Raw genomic sequence first — 24,866 nt, 5'->3', positions numbered from 1 at the left:
AATAAGAGCACTGTGTTTAAATAAGAGGGGAGCCAATCAGGCAAGGAGCAGCAGCTGGCGTCAAACGGGCGAGCACAGGTGATGGCAATGGGTTATCGTGACAAGAATGTCAGGATAAATAGGCAAAAATGTGTATCTCTCTATTTCCAGTGTTTATGGGCATGAATGAGGACATATGCACACATACATAATTCAGATGTTTTTATTTTATTTTATGCTTTTCACCCCTTAGCTAAAATCAGCAAAAATCAGCCGTCAAGTGACAGAGAACGATTTGGAGCAAGCCAACAAGGAGAAACAGCAGAAAATGAACCAACTAGATGTTGTGGTTCCACTTAGACTGCATCAGGTAATAGCAACTGAGTAAAAGTACAAACTGTACTAATATTTACTAATATTAGTACACACGTGTACTAGAATGACAATAAAGTAGATCTGAATCTGAATTTATGGTATAAAAATAGAGATGATCATAGTGATGGCAAAATAAAGCAGATAGAAAAACGTACAACACGCTTGTGTAGAATATGCTCTGAAGACAAAAAAAATATGTTTGAAGAGGGTATTAAGAAAGTATTGTGAATTGTTTGGGGAAAAAATGAGGTAAAACAATGAGTCCATTCATTTTTATCTAAAAACAAATTTTTTTTCAAAGGATTTGGACCCAGGCAGTTTCTTTTTTTCGAGAGAGAGAATTTCACCTGCTTTTGAAAACAGATGAAACGGGTGCATAGATGTGTGATAGCAAATTTGTAAAGAATTGGAAGTGCATATTTCTGTGATTCCCAGTACTGAAGGGGACATTCAATTCTGGAAAGGTTTCTCTGTCGCTTTTATTTCAAACCACTCTCGAACCAAGCGAATCATTTCCTGAATCTGTCACGTAGTACACCCGCTTTACGGGCTTTTAAGTCACCACTTACCTCATTACCGCACAACTCGACTCGCGGTTCATGAACCACTTATCTAAAATAGATGCTAGATGCTATAGTTCCTCTGATGGTTCGATGAAAAGTGCTTCTCCGCCCCCCAAAATAATTTCTCTCAGCTCGGAACACTGCATTGTAAATAACATGGGACATGATGCTTTGCACCGCTCAGCCACAAGGGAGACATGCTTTTGAGATAGTTTGAGCTGGCCGTGATCAGTAGATGTATTGACGTTTATTGTAAATAAGTAATAATAGGTCAAGGTTGTTCTGATGTAAAGTTCCGGAAATAACCCGCCCAGGAAAGCTTCTTAAAAATATGTTAAAAAGACACGAAGGTTAAAAAGTGAATGTTTAAAATGAACGCCTTTGTCAAGAAATAAAAAAGACGAAATTGGGGATTCTAACTTTGCTTAGCTGTGTGCCTAAGATTTTTTCATTAGAAATAAGCGTAACTTGGCTCCTAAATCATCAAGACACACTGCTCTAGAACTGAAAGTTTTCTAATAGATTAAAAAACAAAATTTTAAAAAAACTTAACACACTTCTTCTGATTTGACTTTTCATCTGTGCTTTTCTTTTTCCTCAAGATTGAATTTGACATTACAGTCCAGGGGCCTTCAGACCTGAGCCGGGCATTAGTTCTCAACAGAAAGGAGTTGAAACGTCTCCAGGAGCGAGTGAAACAACTAGAAGTTGAAAAGCAGCAGCAGACAGAAATCTACACTCAAGCCAGGCTGCAACATATCAGGCTCATTCAAGAACGCAAGGACATGAACACTCAGATCCAGAGTAAGAATATTTTAGCCCACCAACAAACGCAGTGGTACTCCAATGGGGGTATGTGTACCCCTATGGGGTGCATAAACGCACTCCTGGGTGTTAAAAATCAAACTTATAAAAAGCATGAGAATGTCAGAGCCAGATCAGATGGTAGACCCAAACGCGTAACGTTTCACACAAAAGTTTATTGGGATATCGAGGAAGTCAGGTGCGACGACACAAACGCCAGCGATCTGGCGCTCGCTGGACAGGAGGAGCAAGCAGCTCACGGGATTGGAGCGTAATCGGATTGCTGAAGTAAGCGGATTTGCCGGGGAGGGAGATCGGAGCGTGGTCAATGGGCAAAACGGGTCAATAGCCGGAGACAAACGGGAAATCGGGAACAGACGAGTTGGTTACGGATGAAGACGGGACAGACGGGAGCCAGAGTCAAAGTGCTTGCCTTACGTACGTGGAGGTTCGCTGACAGACTGACAAGTAATGACTGGAGTACTGAGTTTAAATAGGAAGTGAATCAATCAGGCAAAACGGGTCGATAGCCGGAGCGGGAGATTAGAGCGTGGTCGGTGGGGAAAAACGGTTCGATAGCCGGAGCAGGAGATCAGAGCGTGGATGGTGGGCAAAAACGGGTCGATAGCCGGAGCGGGAGATCAGAGCATGTCAAAGGAAGGGAAAAATCAGGGAGCTGGAGACGATCAGGAAATCAGGAGCAGACGAGCAGGGTACGGATGAGGACAGTACAGACAGGAGCCAGAGTCAGAGTGCTTGCCTTGCGCTTGCGGAGGTTCGCTGACGGACTGACCAGGAGTGACTGGAGTACTGAGTTTAAATAGGAGGGGAATCAATCAGGCAACGAGCAGCAGCTGGCGCCAAACGAGCGGGCGTTGAGGGCAAGGAGTAATCATGACAAAGAAAGAATTTATGCCTGTGTTTGCAGTCTTTAACCAGTGAAGCATTAAAATAGTAAAAAAAGGTGTGTTTCAAATACAGTTCCAACCGAAATCTCAAAAAAAGAAAAAAGAAGAGTTAATCTGAGCGCTTCGAAGAAATGCACATACTTGCATGCGCAACAAAAGCTTATTAGAGGCTGCAATGATGACACAAGCCTGAAAATGGGGTCAGCGAGTAGAACAGTTCCAAATTCCGTTACATTTAAATAACTACAGTCTAAAAAACAGTAGAGTCACAGTTATCCGTTACCCAATTTGGGCAAAGAGTCCTCTACTAATCCTCTACTTAAGATTAGGGTTAGGGTTAGGGTTAGGGTATAAAAGATATTTTTTTAATTGTATTGTACAAAACATGGGAAATTAGATTGAATTGAGCCAAGTAATTTCCACTAATTGATTATTATATTTTTCCAAGTTTTTTTTTAAAGTGTAGTAAATATTTTGGCTTTTGAGTGTTGTTGTTTTTGTGTGTGTTTTTTATATTGTTGGTTAATAAATGAGCCTCCAGCACAGCATCAATTGTATGAACAAGAACATGTGTTAATTTTTCTATGCATACCTTTCAACCTCAGACAATTGCTTGCCTTATTATTGATTGCAATTCCCCTAATTTAGTGATAATAAACCTTACGCAGCATCGATTTACTTACAGCAAGAATAAAAACCAAGAATTTGTGTAACAATAAAAGCAAAGAATAAATGGGGGTTTTTAAGGGTTATTGATCTATCTCCGTTATTCATTATCCATTATCCGTTATCGGTCAGTTCATAATACGCTACAAAGCCTAGGAGTCGGGACACTTACTCTCAGCCAAAAGGCCAAGCTAAGGTCCTAGCCCTAAAGCCTTGCTGCGATCAGCCGTCCCGTAACTATGAGAGTAAACGTATGAGCTTGCTCTGTCCACTCCACGCATCGGCCCGGTATTGCAGTACCTCCGGGAACGGTGCATTCGCAATGATCGCAGCAAGGCTTTAGGGCTAGGACTTAAATGTTTGATGAAGGATAACATTTGCTGGTGTGCTACGAAAATATTAGCAATCTATGATGACGTTGTTGTCTGCTGACAGTGACAGAGACAGTTCGGGTTGGAGACTAAATGGGCAAGACAAGATCGATCTAAGAAAAAAGATTTAAATTAAGCAAATAAAATCCTGTACAAAAGCTATATATGGTGTACACAATTTGAAATGAAAATTCAGGAAAAACATAAGTTGACAAGTATATAAGTGCTGGTGATGCGCTTTGTAAAGGTTGAGAACCATCGTACAAGCAGAACCAACGTGCACTAATCAAGTCTTTGTGTTTTTGCTTTAGCGCTTGAAAAGCTTTGTAACCAGCTAATGATGAGAAGGTTTGGGAGAGAGGTAGATCTGGAAGTCCTGCAGACACTCTCTGGTAACAGAACAGTGGAAGAGCTAAAACAGGAAAAACTCCTTCAGGAAGCCGCATGTGCCAAGGAAATCCAAAAGTGGGACGTACGCAGATCTTTGGATTTCTTTGTTTGGGAATATGCATGTTAGTGCTTAACATTGGTTTGACATTCACCTCTCATTGACATTTATGTACATGCTTTTCACAGGTAAAAGTAGAAAAAGCTCGTCAAGCTCTGATGGAGATGACAAGGAACAACACAGAGCGACTTCTCTGCTTGGATAGTCTCTTGGGACAGAAGAGGGAGCTGGAACAAAAACTTGACGCAAGACAAAAGAAAATTGTAATTTATTTTTCAAATTACTACAAGCCCTTTGACCTTAGTGAGGATAAGTGGTTCGGAAGATGAATGTTTCTACAAGGAATAATGTGATTATTCTTCAATAATATATAACTATTTATCATTTAGATATTCCTTGATATTTACTAACGACTCAGAAATTAGGAGAGACAGGTGATAATTGGTTTTCATTCCCATGTAACCAATTACTCAATAGGCAGCACAGCAGCGCAATGGTTAGCGTGTGTGCGGCACAGTTTTGAGGTCATAATATCGAACCTTTCCGTGTGGAGTTTGCATGTTCTCCCTGTGCTTGCGTGGGTTTCCTCCGGGCACTCCCACAATCTAAAAAACTTGCATGTCAGGTTAAATGGCCGGTCCAAAATTGTCCCTAGGTGTGAATGTGCGAGCGAGTTGTCTGTCCCTGTGTGCCCTGCGACTGGCTGGCAACCAGTTCAGGGTGTCCCCTGCCCACTGCCCGAAGACAGCTGGGATGGGCTCCAGCACCCCCGCAACCCAACTGAGGATAAGCGGTGCAGATAATGGATGGATGGATGGATGGATGGATAATTACTCAATTTAATTTGGTTGCAGTGGATTTTTTGAAACATCATGTTTTGATGACCAAAATATGAAAACACAGAGACTTTTTAGAATTAAGATTTAAAGAAGACAAAAAGGAGAACATCTGGGCATATTATGTTTTTGGTTGATTAAAATGTCCTAAAATATAAACTTTTGTATTTTGGCCATAAAACAAAACTTATACAACTAGTGGTTTTTGATGAAAGTTATTTTTTCAAACATTACAAATACTCCGTTCTTAAGAGGTAATCAATACCAGATAGCAATACAAATGGTAAAATTCCTTCCCACTCATAAAATCGGACATTATTTGAAAAACATACACCGTAACACTAAACATTATAATATTCAAACAAATTGTTTGAAATGAATAGCTAATTTGTAGTATTAGTCTAATTTATAGTCGCTGGTGGTAAAACAAGTCATGTTTATTTGTATAGCCCTTAAACGCAAGGAGTCTCAAAGGGCTGCACAGACCATAGAATATTGCAAACCACTTTTAGTATGCAGAATTATCACAAAGTGGAACAAAAAATATACATTTTTTACAATACATTTCAACTATCTTTTTGTTGTCTTTTTTCAAATGTTTTCAAACTAAATTAGTCACCAAAAATTGTTCATCCGTACCACCCCCTGAACAGGTTACAAGTTACTGCCACCTACTGAAAAGAAAGAATATTAAAGTTACTCTACTAATAACTGGAAGATAGAACAGATACTTTGACAATAGAGTGCTTTTTTAAGAATTTATGGTCTTAATTTGTTGTCTCAGATTAAATGAAATCATACAATTTCCTCCGGCACACCAAGCAAAGTCACACAGCGCATTTGTTGATACACATTGCCCTAAAACAACTATTACAGTCACACACTTAGGATACCAATCATGATGCTTATTTTAAGTCAGATGGGCGAGTACCAATATCTGGTATCGAATCAGCACAATTGAACCCTTAGGTTGTGTTAGGGGCTCCAGTGACCTGTTTCAAGGTTACAAATTGTAATAACTGATGTGTCTCAGGGGCCATTAAATCAAATTACAATGGGAATATATGTTTTGGGATTATTATAATGTTTGTTAGAATGTTAAATTAACCATATTGAGCAGTAATCCTTCTCTTTTTCTAGTCAGACATGAGATAGACCCCGGGTCAAAATTGACCTGTAAACAACAGTTCGTCGTTTCAATTCCTTAAACAACTTGAGGGTTAAGGTGCTTTCTGGTGGCCATTTTATAGGCAAAAACGCTGAAACTAAATGAATGGTGAATTACCATTGAAAAGAACAACATTAGGGAAAAATATTATGTTTTGCTGAGGTAAGGGACTTTATGTACTATTGCTATAGTATGGTAAGTGCAGTGTCAAGAATAGCGCCCGGGGCGTGCTTTTTTTTTTACGTCGGGCGTACAACTTACAAAAGTCTCCGCCCGGGTGGCCGACAACTTTTTTTTTTTTTTTTTTTTTGGAATGTATTTATTTTTTAAATCATACATTTGCTTCATCCCGATTTCGAAATCTTTGTTCGGTTTGGAAATTTTGTAATTTCAATTTCGGTTCGTTTGGTAATTTGTATACTCTGCAGCCAATCAGAAGCCTCCATCGAATAACTTCGTGCTTCCGGACTTTCCCGAGGTCGTGCATTGGCATATAATTTTCCAAAGTAGCACAGAAAACACAAAAAAAATGGATAAGTGGTTAAGAATCAAGCCAAAACCTCAGCCCCAGAAGAAATATTCAAAAGAACCTAATAAAATTTATGACGCTACAAAACGTAAACGTACATGAAAAGCATCGTGGAAAGAGGGGTTCTCGTGGCTTGTAGCAAACAACGCAACGCAAACATTGCATGAATGAAGATTAGCAAATACGGGTACAGATGGAAAACAACGATGTCGTAAACTTGCAATGAATGTTATAAGTACATTTATAATAAATTGATTTTAAAGTGGTTTATATTCTGATTATCAATTCTTAATACTTTGCATCAATGGTTTTTTTGTGATAAGTCGTCCTATTGTGTTTCAAGTTGTGAAAAATAGGGCAGGAAACTTTATGGCTGGGCAGGCAACTTTTTAGAGTTGTCTGCCCTGGTGTCTCCGGTAACATTTTTGTCATGAGTTTCAGACATTGGTAAGTGGTTTTGGTTTCTATGACTACTCAAAACTTGAATATATTTATCCTTATGAAAAGAAAATGCAATTTAGCACATTCCTAAAATATAATGAATAAAAAACTACAACGTACAAATATCTCACTGATTATCGCGGTTTTAGAAGGTTTTGGAAAGGTGTATTCTTGTCCACCGCGAATTAGACAAAAAAAATATCTCCTTTTTTTATGATTTGATTTTTGTGTTGCCAGGGCAAACAGCTTCAAGACTACAACAGGCGAGCCGAGGGAAATGAAATCTTGGATCTCCAAGAGCTAGTGAGAAAGCAGTCGGAGCAAGTGGAAAATCTCAGTCGAGAAATTAACCTCCTGTCTCACAAAGGTTCTTGTGTCCTATCAAGCAACCCGGCAAAGCTACCTCCACTTACTCGATTATCAAGATCAACAGTTAAAAATGACAATAGAAAACTAGGTCAACGAAACAGTGACAGTAGGGACAGGCAGGCACCCAACTGAATTGTTAATAAGTTATGAATTCCTCAAGAGTAGTACTGTGTTTACTTACATGTTCTCAGAATTATTACTGTTATTCACAGTCTCAAATTTATTCTAATACACTGTGAATTCAACAACCAAGTCATTATATCATTTTCTCAAAACAATATGTTGACAATAATGTATAACTCCATTAGAATGGAATATAGTAGGATTTATTGTCATTATAAAAAGTTAAATGCATTAAAGGTACAGAGTGCATTACTTGACCACTCTTTGTCGCCGTAGTGTGTCGTGCAACCAAAAACGAGTCTCAAAAAGCACAAGGAAGAATACAAACTAAGAAGACACTAAGTGACCAATCCGCAACACTTTTCTTCTAATTTCTTTGCCCAGATTTTCACAAGGTTTGTGTTTTAGGGTGGCCATAGCAGTAAGATGGCTGACCATTATGTCAGGCCTCTCTAGGTGAGGCTCATGATATCTAAATCTAAACTTCTGAACTGCTTTACAAGTCCTGATTTGTGTTTGTGTCTGTGTGTGTTTGTATGTAAATTATAGTCTCCGAAATGGCTGAACCAATTTTTGTGAAGATCTATACAGTTGTACTCTATGCCTTTGTGAGTGTCTGTTGTTTGGTTTTGTGTCAAGGCACTCGAATAAATACGAACAAAATGGATAAACATCTGCTTTGTGTGGTCCACTTTCATGGGGTCTCTAACACTCTGTGGTGGCTAAATTGGGTACAGCAGCTACTGACCACCAACCACTCCAAGCAGCCGAATCCAATGGAACTGGCAACGCTGGGCTATTTTGCTTGTATGTAATAAATGTAAATTTCGAAACCTAAGAGTATTTTAAAAAAACAGACTTTAATAAAGTTCGCTTATAATGGATAGAATGTTTTTTTTTAATTGACTTAAGTTTTTTTTTACCAGTGGAGGCATTAAATAATAATAAATAAATGAATTGAAGGGCAGCACGGTGAAGCAGTGGTTAGCGCGTGTGCGGCACAGCCCTAGGGTCATGAGATCGAACCTCCTGTGTGGATTTTGCATGTTCTCCTCATGCTTGCGTGGGTTTCCTCCGGGCACTCCGGTTGCCTTCCACATTCCAAAAACATGCGTGTCAGGTTAATTGGCCGGTTCAAATTGTCCCTAGGTGTGAATGAGCGAGCGAATTGTCTGTCCCTGTGTGCCTTGCGACTGGCTGGCAACCAGTTGAGGGTTGGTATGTGGCTGCAGTTGGTGGAATGGAGTGCAAGGTATTGCACAGAGTGAATCAAGGAAGCAAGGTTTTGGGTGCTCTGAGGATGGTGATGAGCAACAAGAGTATGAGTATGGATGTTAAGAGGGGATTGTATGAGAGTGTGATTTTGCCGACTGTGTTGTATAGTGCAGAGAGTTGGGGCCTGAATGCAGATTTGAGAAGGAAAATAATTTTTTTTAGAAGAAGTGTTTGAGGAGTATGTTAGGAGTGACAAGATTGGATGGATTGACGAATGAAATTGTGAGAGACGGAACTAGAGTAGTAGTGGAACTAAGAAAGCGTGTGGATAAGGGAGTACTCGGTTGGTTTGGACAAATGGAGAGGATGGATGAGGAGCGGATGTTAAAGAGGATCTACAGAGCATAAGTAAATGGAAGGAGACCCAGAGGAAGGCCGCGATTGACATGGATGGATAGTGTTATGAGTGCACTGCAGGAAAGAGGTCTAAATATAGTGGAAGCTCGAGCTCTTGGTGTTGATAGTGTTGGAATTTCTTGTTAAACAAACTTCAATTAATCATCTGACACCAATTTGTGACCTTTCCCAATCACCACTCATCCAAACAATTTGCGCGCTCTTTTCTGCATAGAAAGTTCTCAGAAGCCGGCATTTTCACTCACGAGTGGATTTATGTCTAACACACAAATCAATACAGCTCTGCACGCCTCTCCTTCCAAAAGCCGACTCTTCGTATCCCATTGGTCTCCCGTTCCTGGAAGAATGGCGCGTCGACTCCGCCTGGTCGCGACGCAGCCTGCTCCCATTGATCTCCCGTTCCCGGAAGAATGGCGCGTCGACTCCGCCTCGGCCACCAGACAGCTGGTCACCTCCCACTGCCTGAGAGCTGCCCCACGTGATCTACTTCACAAAACTTTTGCACAAAACACAGAGAGTCCAACAGACAAAACCCAAATTCAAACTTCCATATCCTTTAATAGGAAGGAGTGGAGAGGTGTTGTAAGAGGATAGTTTGATGTTTAGACGCGTTGTAAGGGATGGGCAGGGCACCCGTATGATGCGGCAGGGGTTAACCAGTGAAAGCTGTCAGGCCCTGCTGTTGAAGAGAAGATTTTGTTATGTCACCCTGACCCGAGTGATATGGCCGCTTTCTTGTGTCCCGTTTCATCTGGAGGGACGAAAGCATGACCAACTTCGATGCCGAGGTGTTTAACTTGTTTGGGTGTTTGGGCATTTGGGTTGGCTATGGTCCCCAAAAATTTGGCTGTGTTTTTTGCTGCTTTTTCCCTTTTTTTTCCATTTTCTTTGTGTTTGTATGCGTTTGTCTTGCTGTCGGTCACCCCTCTCGAGGGATATGACCAGTGTGGATAGATAGATAGAATGCTGGCCGTAGTGTTTTTCCGATGCTTATTCATTGATGATAATTCATCAAGACCATCAAAAAGTCATAATGTGTAAAATACCTCCCAAGGGTTACATTTGTTAAGTATATAAAAAGGTTAAACTTGTTTTCTATTTTATATTTTTGGTCTTGTAAATATTTGAATGTATGTTTCTTGTGGTTTGAGGGGATATTGTGTTTTGCATAAAAACATGTAAAGTTGATTTCAAAGTTTGTTTTTGTACTAATAGGTCAATCTTTTTGTTGTATATTTTTCAGATTCTGAGTTGCCTTACTTAGCTTAAGATTAAAGAAATGAACAAGTTAAAAGTTCACTATAGAGCGAAATTGATATATGGTACAATACTATAATTTAGTGGGATAATAGATTTCAAAATATATTATTTTTTGCACAATACTACGTGCAGGGTTGGGTAGGGTTACTTTAACTTGATTACTTTCAATTACTTTTGGATTACTCCAATACCAAATATGCTAATAAAAGACAAAAGAGACTAAATATGAATAAAATTACTAAATTTTGTGCAGGCTTGGGGAGTAACGGAATACATGGAACAGCAAAAATGATGTTGGCAAGCTGTTTGGATTCATTTTCATTTTGTTTCTGTCGCATTTTATGTTAGTTTTGCTGGAGATCAAAGACATCAAAGCCAGGAGAGAAAGCTTACCACGTGTTGTGAGTCATAATTTTATTCATATTTAGTTTATTTTGTCTTTTATTAGCATATTTGGTACTGGAGTAATCCAAAAGTAATTGAAAGTACCCAACCTTGGTTACGTGACTGTTTTTTATTCTTTTTTTCTAGCTTTATATTCCTTTTTTGTTTCATCCTGTTTTTGTTTATTTTTCCTCCTTCTTTTGTTTCATTTCCCCTGGCTTTTAACTATTTCCTTGCTTTTTTCCTCTTCCGTTTAATTGTTTCCTTTTTGCTTCTTTTCCCCAGTATTTTTTAACTTATTTTTTCTTGCTTTTTTCTTTGTTCCCCCCTCTATCTATTCTCTTACTTTTTTCTTCTTTTTGTTGTTTTTTTTCCCCCCTAACTTTTCACTTATTTTTTCTTTTCGCTTTATAAACAACCTGAAGACCCCTTTGGGAGTCCAAAGAGCCGGCTCTTTTGATTGAGTCGAAAAAGAGCCGACATTTTCATCACTATTAAATAGCGACCTCAAATGGACAATACAAGAAACTCAGACACGCCTACGGATAAGAACAGTAAAAGAAAAAAATCTTGCCTGTACTCTTACTTTTTGCTGGGCGCAACTGAATATATTTCTTGTATCTTGGCATTGTTTTTTGGTCGGTTGTTTCCCCCAACTCGACCACCTCATGTTTGATTATGACGCTAATGATGACGTCATTGACGTAGGACTCTTCCTATGTGTGCAGCAATACGTTTATACTTAATTCACCGTGTTGTAAATTCTGGGAAAACTAAACTAATCCGAACTAATAAGTAAAAAATGTAATTAAACAAATAATTGAATTTAAAAAAATGTAAAACATCTTTCTTTTTGTATCTTTGTTCTTCCTTTCCCCCCTTTCGGCGTTACTTTTATACTAAATGGCTGAGGATAACCCCAATCAGGTTAGTTTTATCTTCTTCTTTACCTTTATTATTGAACTTACTTGTAATTTTGAGAATAAATATGGAACAACAATGCATGCATAATGTTACATATTAGATTAAAATAATGTGATTGATTAAAAAAAGAATAAAAAGAAGTCAGAAACGGCTTGCACAAAATTTGTCTTAATTCAACCCGATGATGACGTTACTGGAGAAGGATTAATTAATGTGCATACTCTGTGCAGTAGTGATTTCTAACCTTGTGTATTTTGTATGAACGAATAAGTAATGGATAATAGCACAATGTAATTGTGATTGAACAAATTCATGATGTAATGCATGCTGTGTCCCTCTACAGTACATAAACGTAGTCAAGTCATGTTTATTTGTATAGTCCTTAATCACAAGGAGTCTCAAAGGGCTGTACAGACCACAGATTATTGCAAACCACATACTGTTATGACACCATCCCCTGATCTAAAACCTTCGTGAGGGCAAGGAAAAACTCAAAAACCTCAACATGAGGAAAATGAAGAAACCTTGAGAAGGGACCACACAGGAGGTAATCCCCCTTCCAAGATAACTTGACTGCAACGGATGTTACAATAACAAACAATACACAGATATCGTTAACAGGAAATATAGGTAATTCATAAGGTATAGAATATAAGTGTGTGTTTTAAGCTGGGATTTAAGTAAATAAATGGTTGCAGTATTTCCCAGCCAATATTCTTTCGATTGTTATTTGTATCAATTTCATACATGTCAACCTCAGCCAATCGCTCCCCTTAATTATTGCAATTCCCCTTATTAAGCAAGAATAGACACACAAAACGCGACCTCAATTTACTTACAGCAATAGATAGACTGTAGAATTAAAACACGGATACTTTCTTCAAACAAGTTTAATTTACGTACCAAATAAACAACACAATCTATTCTTTCAGCATCTTTCAGTTATTTCCCCACTTGCAGTAAAGTCAGTGCTGCTTATTATCAGCAGCAGTGTATTTAGGAGAAAATAGATTATCGTGCAGAAAATAAAACACGGAAAACGTCAAGTTGACAGGTGTGCAGTGTAGCAAAATAAGGCAGACAAAATTACCTCTGTGCATTATCTTACATTTAAAGCCAGTGGGAGTTTTTTTGTTTTTTGTGTAAATCAGACTTGTTGAGCAATATTTGAGTATGGGCAACAACGTGTTTTATACAGTATCGTTGTATTTATAATACCACAAATACATGGGTCTGGTGCACATAACCATTGAGAAGACATCTTATGACTCTTGTCAAGCCACTGTGTGTCTGTAGTCTTTTTCTTTGATAGCTCTGATTTATGAGAAGTGTTTGCCCGAATTCCCTGCTTTATGCCATAACATGCTGATTTAGTGAAGAATAATTTTTCTCATACACAGGAGGGCACAGACATTCAGGATGAGGAGGACCCTGACAAAAAACCGTCAATACCCATTGACATGTGTTACAGTTATGAGGAGCTTCAATCCAAGCCTTTCGTCACACCGGAATCTGAAATTCCAGAGAACCTCCTGTTCCTCTCGTAATTATTTTTCTCATGTCATTGCACTATTTTATCATTACACTCTTGCTCTGATGCACATAAAACTTAGGCCAGTCACCAAGCACTATCATGTAAATGTTTTCCTATTTATCCTATCATTTATTTTTCCTCTTATTTTTCTTTTTTGTGTCCTTTACGACATGTTTATCAGGGAGTTCAACATCTAATCTTATTGCAAAAACATTCACTACGTTATTCATTATAACAATAAAGACAATTCTAAACATAACAATTCTACTTTTAATTTAATTTATTCCCTTTGAAGTCATTCATTTGGCTATGACTGTGGCCGGAGAGCAAACCTGCAGCTGCTGGATGACAAGACTCTGGTGTACATAGCAGGTCAACTTCTAGTCCTGTTTGATGTGTGCAGCAAGCAGCAAAGATACCTGCGTTCGTTTAGCGGTGGTGGAATTGGCGCCATTGGGGTAAGCAACTAAAATGTTCCACATGAAAAAAAAAAACCCTTCCTATGATAACAAACTCAGTCAACGTATATAACAGTAATACATGGTGTCCATAAAGTCTCTTTACAATTTCAAAAACGAACTATAATGCAATTGGTTGGATATTTCATTCAAGTTTATTCTATTGTATTCAGTGTTTATTAATGTATTTTTTAACCTATATTAATTCACTTCTACATGGTCACCATTTGTTGCACGAAGCACATCAAGAGGGCACTGGATTTCTTGCCATGTTCCTTGTCGCATAACCTCTTCAATTGTGGCAACGGCATCAGTCATCCTTTGCTTTAGGTCAGCGTTGCAGGCTTACCTAGTGGTGTATAGACAACAATCTCCACCTGAAAGTAGAGAAGACCAAGGAGGGCGCACACCGAGCATGCCCAACTCCAACCATTGGTGCTGCAGTGGGAAGGGCTTGCAGGATTAAGTTACTTGGTGTACATATCTGTACGAACCTTTCCTGGAGTCCTAATCACATCTTTGGCAAAGAAAAACGACCACATCTTTGGCAAAAAACACACCAATGCCCGTACTTTCTCCACAAACTCAGGGGAGCTAGTGCCCCAGGCCCCATCATGCTCTTATTCTACAGAGACATCATCGAGAGCCTTCTGACCAGCCGTATCACCGTGTGGTATGGTGCCTCTACCTCGTCCTGACGAAAGACTCGCATCATGAGAATAGCAGAAAGGGTCATTGATGTCCCCCTCACCACCCCTTGACATCCATAACTCTCACCTCACCTGTCAAGCCACCAGGATTGCAGGTGACCCCACTTACCCTTTTCACAGCCCCTCAAATCTGCTGCCGTCAGGGAAAAGACTGCAGTCTCTCAGAGCCAAAACCAGCAGGCTCAAGGACAGCTTCTTTCTTCAGGCTGTCAGGACTGAACTTTTTTCCTACCCGCTTCCAGTCGTCCGCCCTCTGCCAAATAAATGCAAAACTGCTTTTTAGATTCCATGATATACTTTGCACATTTTTTTATTCTAACCCTTGTATATATATATTTTTTTTTAAATGGATACTGTTTTTTTACTTTGTTGACATTTAATGCATTTTTTAAATAATACAAATCTTTATAGACACCCTGTATATTTGAGGTTTTGTCAAAAAAGGCAACAATTTGATTGATTGCAACCTTTCTCAATGAAATGTAGCTTGTACCAGCTCATGATTTGTGTTTCTACAGGTAAGCCATGACAAAAAGCATATGGTTGTGGCCGAAAAGGGAAGAAAACCCTTCCTTATAGTATATAAATATCCTTCATTACAAGCATACCGCATCCTGAGAGGTGAATAGATCCACAGTCTATCTTTGTTGCACTTATTCCCTTTGAGAGCTTATGTTTGTGTTCTTGTGCATAGAGGGTACAGAACTTGCATTCTGCTCCGTGAACTTTAACAGTGATGGCACCCTCCTGGCCAGCTTGGGCAGTGCACCTGACTACATGCTGACTGTGTGGAACTGGATTCAGGAGGAAGTGGTGCTCAGGTGCAAGGCTATTTCTCAGGAGGTTTACAGAGTCACCTTCTCTCCATACAACCCTGGCCTATTGACATCATCAGGATCAGGACATATCAAGTAAAAATTGCAATATTTCATTGGGTCATAAAAACATGCTGAGTAACTTCTGAATTACTTTTTTGAGTGGGGGATATTAAACTACCACTTAAATGACAGTATTTCCGGACTAAAGGGTGCACTAAAAAAACCTAATTTGGCCAGAAATTTGAATGTTCGACTTATAGTGCGGCACGCCTTATAGACAGGCTAAATTGTAAATGCGTTGCCATGTTTGTGCAATCATTGATTGAGTCGCTAAATTATACAGTACCACTGACCACATATGCATATCTTCGGTTGCAATGGGGATCATACCCAATAGCATTGGTAAGCGCACCGAATCCTAGCCACCAGGGACATGGATGATTGTTCTCGATTAAACAATACTGGATGCAGCCGAAATCAAACCCAGATTGCAGAAGGGAGCGCCGTGGATCCTATCCACTAGACCACTAGGGACAACAAATGCAACATCTACAATTTGGTACCGAGGCTGAAAATAGTGTGATGTTATAAAACCCAACGCCCTTTCGCCTTGGGTTCTATTTCCGTTCTGATCAATCAATGCACAAATAAGGTTATTTTTTCTTTTACTTTTTTTTGTGCAACCCTAGTCCTTACTTCAGATTTAATTCCATGCACCTCATAGTCCGGTGCACCTTATAAATGAAGAAAAGACTATTTTTTGGGGGGGATGCGCCTTATAATCTGGTGCACCAGTTCTAACAGCTATTGGCGTGATCGCTTTGGTGGATTACGTCTGCCTAGCCAGTCAAGTTTGTGAAACCAGTAATGTTATTCAAGGCCCTCTAAAGGCCTTTCAGACACCGAATTGCAATCTGACTGGCTAAACAGACAGGTTTCAAAGACTGATTTTACAGGGCAGGGCCATCAGATTTTTTTGCAAAGGCCCCTGGGTAGATTTCTAAGCCTAACAACTGATGGCCGAAATGTGATTATTTTTGGTTGTTTTTTTCCTCTCGTTTCATTTTTTTCTTTGAACATTTAATCTTCTGATCTGGAGTGCATCTGGCACTACTGTTGCGCCACAGAGTCTTTGCTTGGTATAAATTCAAATCATGCTTCAGAAAGTGGGGGAAACCTGATGTTTTTAAAGATACGCTAACTTGTAGCAACAATCCCACGTGACAAGCACTATATTTTTTTCAGGGGTGGATGTCTTAAGATGAGACATAATACAAAGTACCTAGTGGGATTCTGTTGCAGATAAAACTAAATGTAATTTGTAGTCCAAAATCCCATGTTTGATTACATTCAAATTCATCCTTTCCCCAGGTTCTGGAAAATGGCCAGCACATTCACTGGTCTGAAATTGGAGGGCCTTATTGGCCATTTTGGAAAGACTGCTGCTACAGATATTGAAGGCTACATTGAACTTCCTGATGGAAAGGTCTTTGTCCTGTGTCCTGCTTATTAGTTGTTTTATTCGGTTGTTTTTCTCAGAACATTACATGTGACTGGAATAGTGAAAGCAGCATGGCTGTTGAGTTGTTAGCGTGTCTGTGGCACAGTTCTGAGGTCATGGGTTCAAATCCAGCTTACTTTGCAGAGTTTGCATGTTCTTCCTCTGCTTGCGTGGGTTCCTCTGGGCACTCCAGACATGCGTAGCAGGTTATTTGGTGACTCGGAATTGTCCTAAGGGGCCGGTCACACAGACATTTGCGGCTGAATCACGGCCAGAAATTTCTGCCTTTGAGGCGGACGCCATTGGATGCACTAAGATCGCCATTCAGACGAGATACAGCGGTGCTTAACACGCAGTCGAAAATTCGCGCGCAGGTGGCAGCGCGAATTAATTTGGCACTGCTCAAACTTTCAGAGCGCGGGCACACAGTCTTTCACGAGCGTACTGAGGCTGAACCACGTCCAGAAATTCCTGGCCGTGAAGCAGATGCTGTTGAGCGCTGTTGGACGTTAAGGGACCGCGATATAGACGAGATAGAGCAGTGCTTTACTCGCGGTCGGAAATTTTCACGTGGTTGGCCGCGTTCAAAACTTTTGAGCTGCTCAAAAGTTTGAGCACGTGTTAAACCGCGTGCCGCACACGTGGTCAACACGAGGAAATGACGCGGAAATGACGCGCAAACGACGTGCTCTGGCCGCGGCCAGGGCGTGCTTACACATGGGTAGGACGGGAAATTTCAGCGGGTAATCGTGGGTGGAGCATGGTAATAGCATGTTTTGCGCCTGTATCGCGGTGTTATTACGTGAAATTAGCGTGTTACGCGTGTGACAGTCAAACGCCTTTCTCCGCGTATAAACAGCGCGAATGCCGAGCATCAGTTGTGCTCGTGACGTCAAGGGGGTGAACATGGATCCCCGTCAGCGTAGTTTCTCTTCATTTCGAATAAACCTTTCGGTGCATTCGCATTGGTCGCAACAAGGCTTTAAAGCCAGGACCTTAACTTGGCCTTTTGGCCGAGAGTAAGAATCCCGGCTCCTAAGCTTTATAGCGTATTATGAAATGATCGATAATAGATAGTGACTAAAGAAGATAGACCAACAACACTTAAACTCCTTGTCTATAAAACGCTTTTATTTAAACAATAAAGTGCGATCGTATTCTACAAAATGCGTTTGTCAACGCGGATGAAAAAGTCACCAACGTCAATGCACGCTTCCAACAGAAGCGATCGCAGCAGAATGCGCGTTCACGCGGGGGGGTGGGGGGGTGGATGTGTTGCGTAGGAGTCGAATTTGGGCACACCACCGGCTCCACACGAGAAAATGACGCAGAAACGACGCGATGAGGAAGCGGAACAGTCGCCGGCGTCTTTTTTCCGGCCATACCACAGATGAACGGCGGGTTGGCCAAATTTGCGCATTTTCCATCCCGGGCAACCACGGGCAAAAAAAAAACGCAAAATTTTAGCCGTGATTCAGCCGCAAATGTCTGTGTGACCGGCCCCTTAGGTTTGAGTGTTACTGTTTGTCTGTCACTGTGTGCCCTGCGACTGGCTGGAAACCAGTTTTTAGGGTGTCCCCGCCCGCTGCCCGGAGGGAGCTGGGATGACCTCGTTTAGAAACAAAATAATGCAACTTGTCGAATCAAAGATACAGTGTGTATGATTAAGCGCCTCCACTTAGTAAAAAACAGCAATATTCATAATTTGTAAAAAAAACGCCCTATTTTGTTTTAAATAATAAACAAAACACATGAACATCATATATATATATATATATATATATATATATATATACACACATATATATATCTATATACATTTCATAAAATACTCAAAGGGCGAGAAATTTAACATACTATGAGCTTCGCCTAAAAGGAGCTGACATTATTGTCTACATTTTTACTGCTATGGGTGCTCAACAACCTCAAAAAGGCTGGGGTAAATAAAGAGAAATAAAATTGTGCATTTTAGTCAATTTTAGTTAAAAAATTTTAGTTAATTTTAGTTTTTTCAAACAAACAGTACACTATACAGACATCTACAGGTTAAATATTACACACTGTCCTTTTAAACAAATATTATTTTTTTTGTTATCAAATAAAATAACAAATTTTGAGGTGGATTTTTTTTCTTTTAACAACCTAAAGGGTAGGGTCAAATTAACCCAAGTGATGAATTTGTTTGGACCCAACCGTTTTTCGAGTGTGGCTTACAAGGGCATACATAATAACAAAACACTAGGAATTTTGTTATCAGACCATTGTCCTTCCCAACAGGTCCTGTCTGGCTCAAATTGGGGGAATCTGCTGCTGTGGGACGGAAATGCTATTAAAGTGGAGCTCTGCGCAAAAGGAGGACATAATTGTCATGCAGGAGTTGCGCAGCCTTTTTCCTTGGAGGATGGACAGCTTATGACCTTTGGCGCTGATGGAATGATTCGGGTAAATGCATAGATCGCATGTGTCAAACTCATGGCCCGCAACATCATTTGATGTGGCCTGCGAGACAATGCTGAGAGAAGCACAAAAGAAAAATGAGCTAAACATTGATTTGACGTTATAAATATGTCCACTGGATGTTGCCAAAGCCAGACACCACTCACAAAGCACCCACTGTAGCTGTATTTGCTGACTACCCATATTCAACCAGGGAACATTGGGGAAAATGATGTTATGTATCTAATGTAAATCTAAACCTAGATCTAAATTTATCAAATCTAAATATAAATCTATACTACTATATAAATCCCAATTTCTGTGCATGTGTTTGTATGTGATTTATAGGCTCCAAAAATGCCTGAATTGATTTCTATAAAAAATTACAAAGTTGGACTTAAGGCATCTATGAGTGTCTTTACCTAGGATTTGTGTCAAGGCACCCCTAACAAATAATATCAAAATTGATAAATATCTGCCTCTGTGTACAAGCGGCTCTGGAGCCCGGTCATTACGCTTGTTTTACTTAGGTTCAAAGTCACAGATGAGCTGTTTAAGGCAATATGAAAAATACTGAATTAAAAAAATAGCAACTTCGTGCCTTTGCAGAAGTTTAATGAAGCTTTGGCTCCTTTTTATAATCGAGATGAAATCTTAACAGCTTAGTTTCCATATTCAGATCAACATCTTCATTTAAATAAAAAATAAAAAGCAGGCAGCCTTTTAAATAATTAAAAAAGTCAATAGTTGTTTTATTATAAAGTCCTACATTTATGAATCATAATTTAAATGTGAGCCTCAGAAAAGACTCTCCAGCTATGGCACACTTTTTATGCCATTAATTTACTAGTCTAGCCACTGTAAAACGTTTTTTTCCCTACCATGTGGCCCCTGAGCTAAAATGAGTTTGACACCCCTGACTAGATACATGACATTTTGTCATTGTGTCCAATTTGGATCAATGAGTAGCGATCCAAAAGATCAGAGTTAAAAAAAAGTATCGTCATTTTGCTTTATCCATCTATTGAGGGCTTGTGTTTCTTTTAACTGTGCAGGGCTGGGATTTTGAGACCATCGATGCTGCAGACACTACCACCGAGAACAGCAAGTTTGAGTTAGAGCCCATGAATGAGCTCATGGTGGGACGCCATGTTAGCATCTTTTCAGTTGTGAAAAGCTCACAGGCAGAGTCTACTGTTTGGTTTGTTCAGGTCAGAGATAACCTGATGTTTGTCTGCTGGGACATTTTAAGTGAATGTTTTTTTCTTTGGTTTGGCAGGATTCTAATGGAGCCATTTGGAAGGTGGACCTTTCGTTTACGTACTCAGTAAGGTTCACTTTATGCTTGATGATTTTGAAACATAACAATGGTGGCGACAAATTTGGGACATTCAGAATTTTTTTGAGCATTCTCATAACATGGTTGCACACGTTTCAAGTCATGTTTAATTGTGACACCCTTCATCACAAAGAGTCTCAAAGGGCTGCACAGACCACAGTTTATTGCAAACCACAGACTATTATTACACATTCCCCTGATCTAAAACCTACATGAGGGCAAGGAAAAACTCAAAAACCTGAAGTAATCCCCCTTCCAGGATGACCAGGCTGCAATGGATGTTGCAATAACAAATAATACACAGATTTTGTCAACATAAAATATAGGCTATTCATATGCTATAGAATAGAAGTGTGTTTTAAGCTTAGATTTAAACATTTCCACTGAGGTTTCAGATCAAATTTCAGGGGGAAGAGCATTCCACAGCACCAGGGCCCAAATGGAGAACGCTCTCGAACCTGCGGATCATCTTATTTTTATTAATTAAGTGGTTTATCCCTTAACAAGAGAAACATACATTTATGAGAAATAAGTAAACACATTTTGACTTTTTCAAGTAACACATTTAGTTGATTATTTCTCACACATTTGTGATTCTTTTTCTTGCAAATAAAGTAGTACATTTGTAAAATTATTAATAATTTTTTTAGTTTTTCTTAAAAATTAATCTTTTTACAAAGTCACACATTTTCACATGTATTTTGGGTAAATGCGTGAGTTTTGTTTGTTTGCAAATTTTCCACTTTGCAACAAATTTGGGGCATATATGTATTTTTTTACATCCTCGTCAACACGTAGGCTGCTTACAACAATGATTATGGCCATTATTATCAGATGGGATATTTGTTTTAAGAAAAGAAACACACATTTATAAGAGTTAAAGTAAAAAATAAATTCTTAAAATAGCAAATTTATTAGCTTATTTCCCATATCTGCAATTTCTTTCATGCAGACAAAGTTGTAAATTTGTGAGATTGTTAATAATAATTTTGAGGGGCTTTGTTCTTGAAAATCTTCCGCTTTACATCGTCACAAATCTTTACATGTATTTCCTGTAATTTTGTGAGTTTGTTTTTTTCCAGGGTGACAATTTCTTGACTCTCAAATTGATACTATAGCTTTAGCAAAGTTGCCTCTTTGCTACAAATTTGGGACATTTGTGTATTTTTCAACATCCTCATCAACATGTGGGCTGCGTAAAACTGCGATTACGGCTACTTAATCTAAATATATTTTTCACATGGTGGAACATTTTTTTAAGAAAGGAGACACTGATTTATGAGAAATACATTTTAAAAATGTCACTTGTTAAAGTAGCAAATATATTAGCTTATTTCTAATACATTTTTGATTTTATCCTTGCAAATAAAGTTGTAAATTTTTTAGATGATTCATTGAAGTTTTGTGAGTTTTTTTTTTAATTTTCCCATCTACAAAGTCACAAAATTCAATGTGTATTTCTTGTTAAATAACGAAGATGTTTTTTACAATGACCCTAGCTCCAGAGCAATGCTATCAAATCAAATGGACTGAACCATTTCAAGACAGTGGAATATTTCTGATGCTGTGTTGTTAACATTTTTGTTTAGTTCTATTTTATTTTTAGTCATGTAGCGTAGGGCTGCATGATTTAGGGAAAAAAAACGAATTGCAATTTTTTTTTCAGACCAGTATTGCGATTTCGATGTTTTCTTTAAAGTGCATTTTCTGTGCTAGTTTTTTTTTGTCAGTACCTAAATCATATTGACATGCTTAACCTTGAGAAAAGTGTTCTCTTCTGTGTGAAGCACGTTGTAAAGCGCTTTTGGGAGGTCTTCATTGACTTGAAAAGCAGACCATTCACATTCATTCATTCATTCAACGTGCCAATCACTCAAGTCTCAAATTTATAGTTCTTGCGAAGTTGTCAATTTATATAATGAAAATATTTTAAACATTTTTTTTTGTTTTTTGTTTTTTAGTTGTCTACTGTTTTTAAGTTCACCTTTTTTTTTACCACTAGAAGGTGATAAATAATACACAATGTCCCTTCAAGTTGTAACATGGTATCTCCGAAACAGACTCCTGATCCCGCCTGCCTGTGTTCTTTCCACGCTGGACCAATCAACGGCCTTGATGTATCAAAGATGAGCTATCTCATGGCTACGACTGCTTCCGATCGTAAGTTGCGTACTGTATTTTTATCACACGCTCTTAAAAATAGATAGAAAAAGAAAGAACAAAACAGATTTATCCAGTTCTACGATCCATTTGATCTAACCTTGCTGAACAGAAATTTTCGCTAGCTTGAAAGAAAATGACTTAGTTTTAGTGGTGGGTAAACAATGGGTGGTTGGGTGGGTGGATCTCTTTTAACCACTGGTCCGTTGGTGTTTGGACTATACTTGAAACAGGCCTAATATTGCTTTCCCTATTTTCATGCTACACGAACAAAAAACTGCGGTTTTGAATATAAAGCCAATCTCCAACACCCCTCGACCTCCTTTCCTCCTACTTGATGTGTTCCACTGCCTTGACAGCTTTGCTAAAAGTAAAAGTAAGATTAAAGCAGATAGACCCGGTGGGAATAAAAAGTTAAAAGGCTATTTGACTTGAGTTGAACATTGTTAACACATACCTTATAAAGTAAAATTCCTACTTTTAATTGTTTAAAGCTGGAGAACCTAATAACCCTTTTCTTCTTTTGAAAATTATGACCCATGGGTTCTTGAGGGTTAAGAACACCTCAAACGACAGACTGGATTCAAATCTAAGGAGATTTTTGTTCAGGAATAAATATGAAATAAAAAATATATTATTGAGCTGGAATTGTGTATTCAAATCCCCTATGAAGACATCAGCACCAGCTCAGGATTTATTCATTCCTTTTTCCTCAAAAATAAATGTTTTTTAGTCTATTTTCTTATCAGATGGAACAATTTATTATCTGCTGACAAATAATAAAAACATTTTCATGCTGACTGAGAGTACAGTAAAATGTTGAGTTTTACTTTAAAATAGTCAAGTAAAAGTTGACTACATAGAAATTAATAGAAATTACATAAAAATTAAAATGTTACTCTTAGAATTATTATTATTAAATATTGTTAATTTCTTATGTATTTCCCATATGTAAGGCACGCTGGACTTGAAGGCGCATGCAAATAAAACTACGAAAGGCCTACTTATTTCACTTATCTCACGGTGCCAGAAACAAAAGTAAAGAATAGAGAAAACAGAAAGTCATCCTGAAAGATAAAAAACGCAAAAAAAGCACAACGAGGAAAACAACTCTTTGGTGTATCTGATGATGAATTGGACTTTGTGTTTATATTTACCTTTCACGGACGAATCTTCTCTTTTTTCCATTCTCTAACATCCGTTTCTGGCACTGTGAGTACACATGGTGTGACAATGCCTTATTGTATGTTATCTGTATCACGGGTGGTCTAGTGGATACATTTTGTCACTCTCACCTCCACGATCTGGGTTTGATTCCCATTGCATACAATGCTTTGCAATAACGTCAACAATAATTTTTGATTGATCAATCATTGCACAATAATGATAATACACAGTAAAACCATCAATTTTCTGCACCATTTATCCTCACTAGGGTCGCAGGGTGCGCTGGAGCCAATGCCAGCCATCTTTAGTCACTAGGAAGGGGACTCTCTCAATTGGTTGCGAGCCAGTCCTTGTGTAATAATGCACATGTAAACATACTGTATGCATTTTGTGGTATATAACGGGCACCTTCAATTTCTGGCCAATTTGTTTTTTTTAATTCCCCCTATACCGGTAGTCTGGAAAATACGGTACTTTTTCAACCACCCTAATTTTTGTCCAGGTTCAGTCCGAGTCTTTGACTTTCTTGCAAAAAAAGAGCTTACCTGCAGCCACTTTACTCGAGGCGGAACTGCTCTGCATTGGGCCCCACCGTCGGTAAGTTTTACGGTAAAGGGAAATGTGTTATTTGTGATGAAAAACAGCAAACATCTTACTATGTTTGTGTATTTCCAGGTGATCCAGAGTGGAAGTTTATTGGTGACTGGTTTTGAAGATGGAGTGGTGCGCTTACTGGAACTTTATGACCCCTCGGGCCTTCAAGTGGTCACTAGACAAAATGTCGAAGCCCAGCTCCGTCTTAAACAAGCCTTCAAGCCCCATAACGCTCCTGTAACTGCTGTTGCGTATGATTGCGATGGAACGGTCCTGGCCACTGGGGTAAGAAGGCAGATGTCCTAGAGCTAATCATCACTACAGGATGTTAAACTGACTCATCAGTTCAAATATGATAGTGTAGCACCT

At 38.9% G+C, this 24,866-nt stretch overlaps 2 protein-coding genes across 3 annotated transcripts in view; both read left to right on the top strand.

The window, feature by feature from the left end:
* The window catches only part of LOC148351008 (cilia- and flagella-associated protein 44-like), a 37,564-nt gene extending 29,337 nt beyond the window's left edge, over positions 1–8,227 (top strand). Inside the window, exons 30-34 of the mRNA XM_088356265.1 lie at positions 233–349; positions 1,520–1,721; positions 3,978–4,138; positions 4,243–4,377; positions 7,326–8,227. Of these exons, the coding sequence (XP_088212391.1) occupies positions 233–349; positions 1,520–1,721; positions 3,978–4,138; positions 4,243–4,377; positions 7,326–7,589 (879 nt within the window). The 3' untranslated portion in view covers positions 7,590–8,227. The remainder of the gene's footprint in view (positions 1–232; positions 350–1,519; positions 1,722–3,977; positions 4,139–4,242; positions 4,378–7,325) is intronic.
* A 3,368-nt stretch (positions 8,228–11,595) lies between these two features.
* The window catches only part of LOC148351007 (cilia- and flagella-associated protein 44-like), a 46,939-nt gene continuing 33,668 nt past the window's right edge, over positions 11,596–24,866 (top strand). For both annotated transcript variants that reach the window (XM_088355589.1, XM_088355588.1), the window contains exons 1-12: positions 11,596–11,783; positions 13,181–13,323; positions 13,610–13,772; positions 15,001–15,103; positions 15,177–15,393; positions 16,672–16,786; positions 19,079–19,243; positions 20,293–20,448; positions 20,517–20,564; positions 22,637–22,736; positions 24,406–24,500; positions 24,579–24,782. In XM_088355589.1, the coding sequence (XP_088211715.1) occupies positions 11,760–11,783; positions 13,181–13,323; positions 13,610–13,772; positions 15,001–15,103; positions 15,177–15,393; positions 16,672–16,786; positions 19,079–19,243; positions 20,293–20,448; positions 20,517–20,564; positions 22,637–22,736; positions 24,406–24,500; positions 24,579–24,782 (1,533 nt within the window). In that variant the 5' untranslated portion in view covers positions 11,596–11,759. The remainder of the gene's footprint in view (positions 11,784–13,180; positions 13,324–13,609; positions 13,773–15,000; positions 15,104–15,176; positions 15,394–16,671; positions 16,787–19,078; positions 19,244–20,292; positions 20,449–20,516; positions 20,565–22,636; positions 22,737–24,405; positions 24,501–24,578; positions 24,783–24,866) is intronic.

This window comes from Urocampus carinirostris, chromosome 16 (assembly GCF_059441175.1).
Source record: "Urocampus carinirostris isolate Australia breed hairy pipefish chromosome 16, RoL_Ucar_1.0, whole genome shotgun sequence".
Lineage (NCBI taxonomy): Eukaryota > Metazoa > Chordata > Actinopteri > Syngnathiformes > Syngnathidae > Urocampus > Urocampus carinirostris.
The sequence above is the reverse complement of the archived record's forward strand: the minus strand, read 5'-3'. Positions and strand labels throughout refer to the sequence as shown.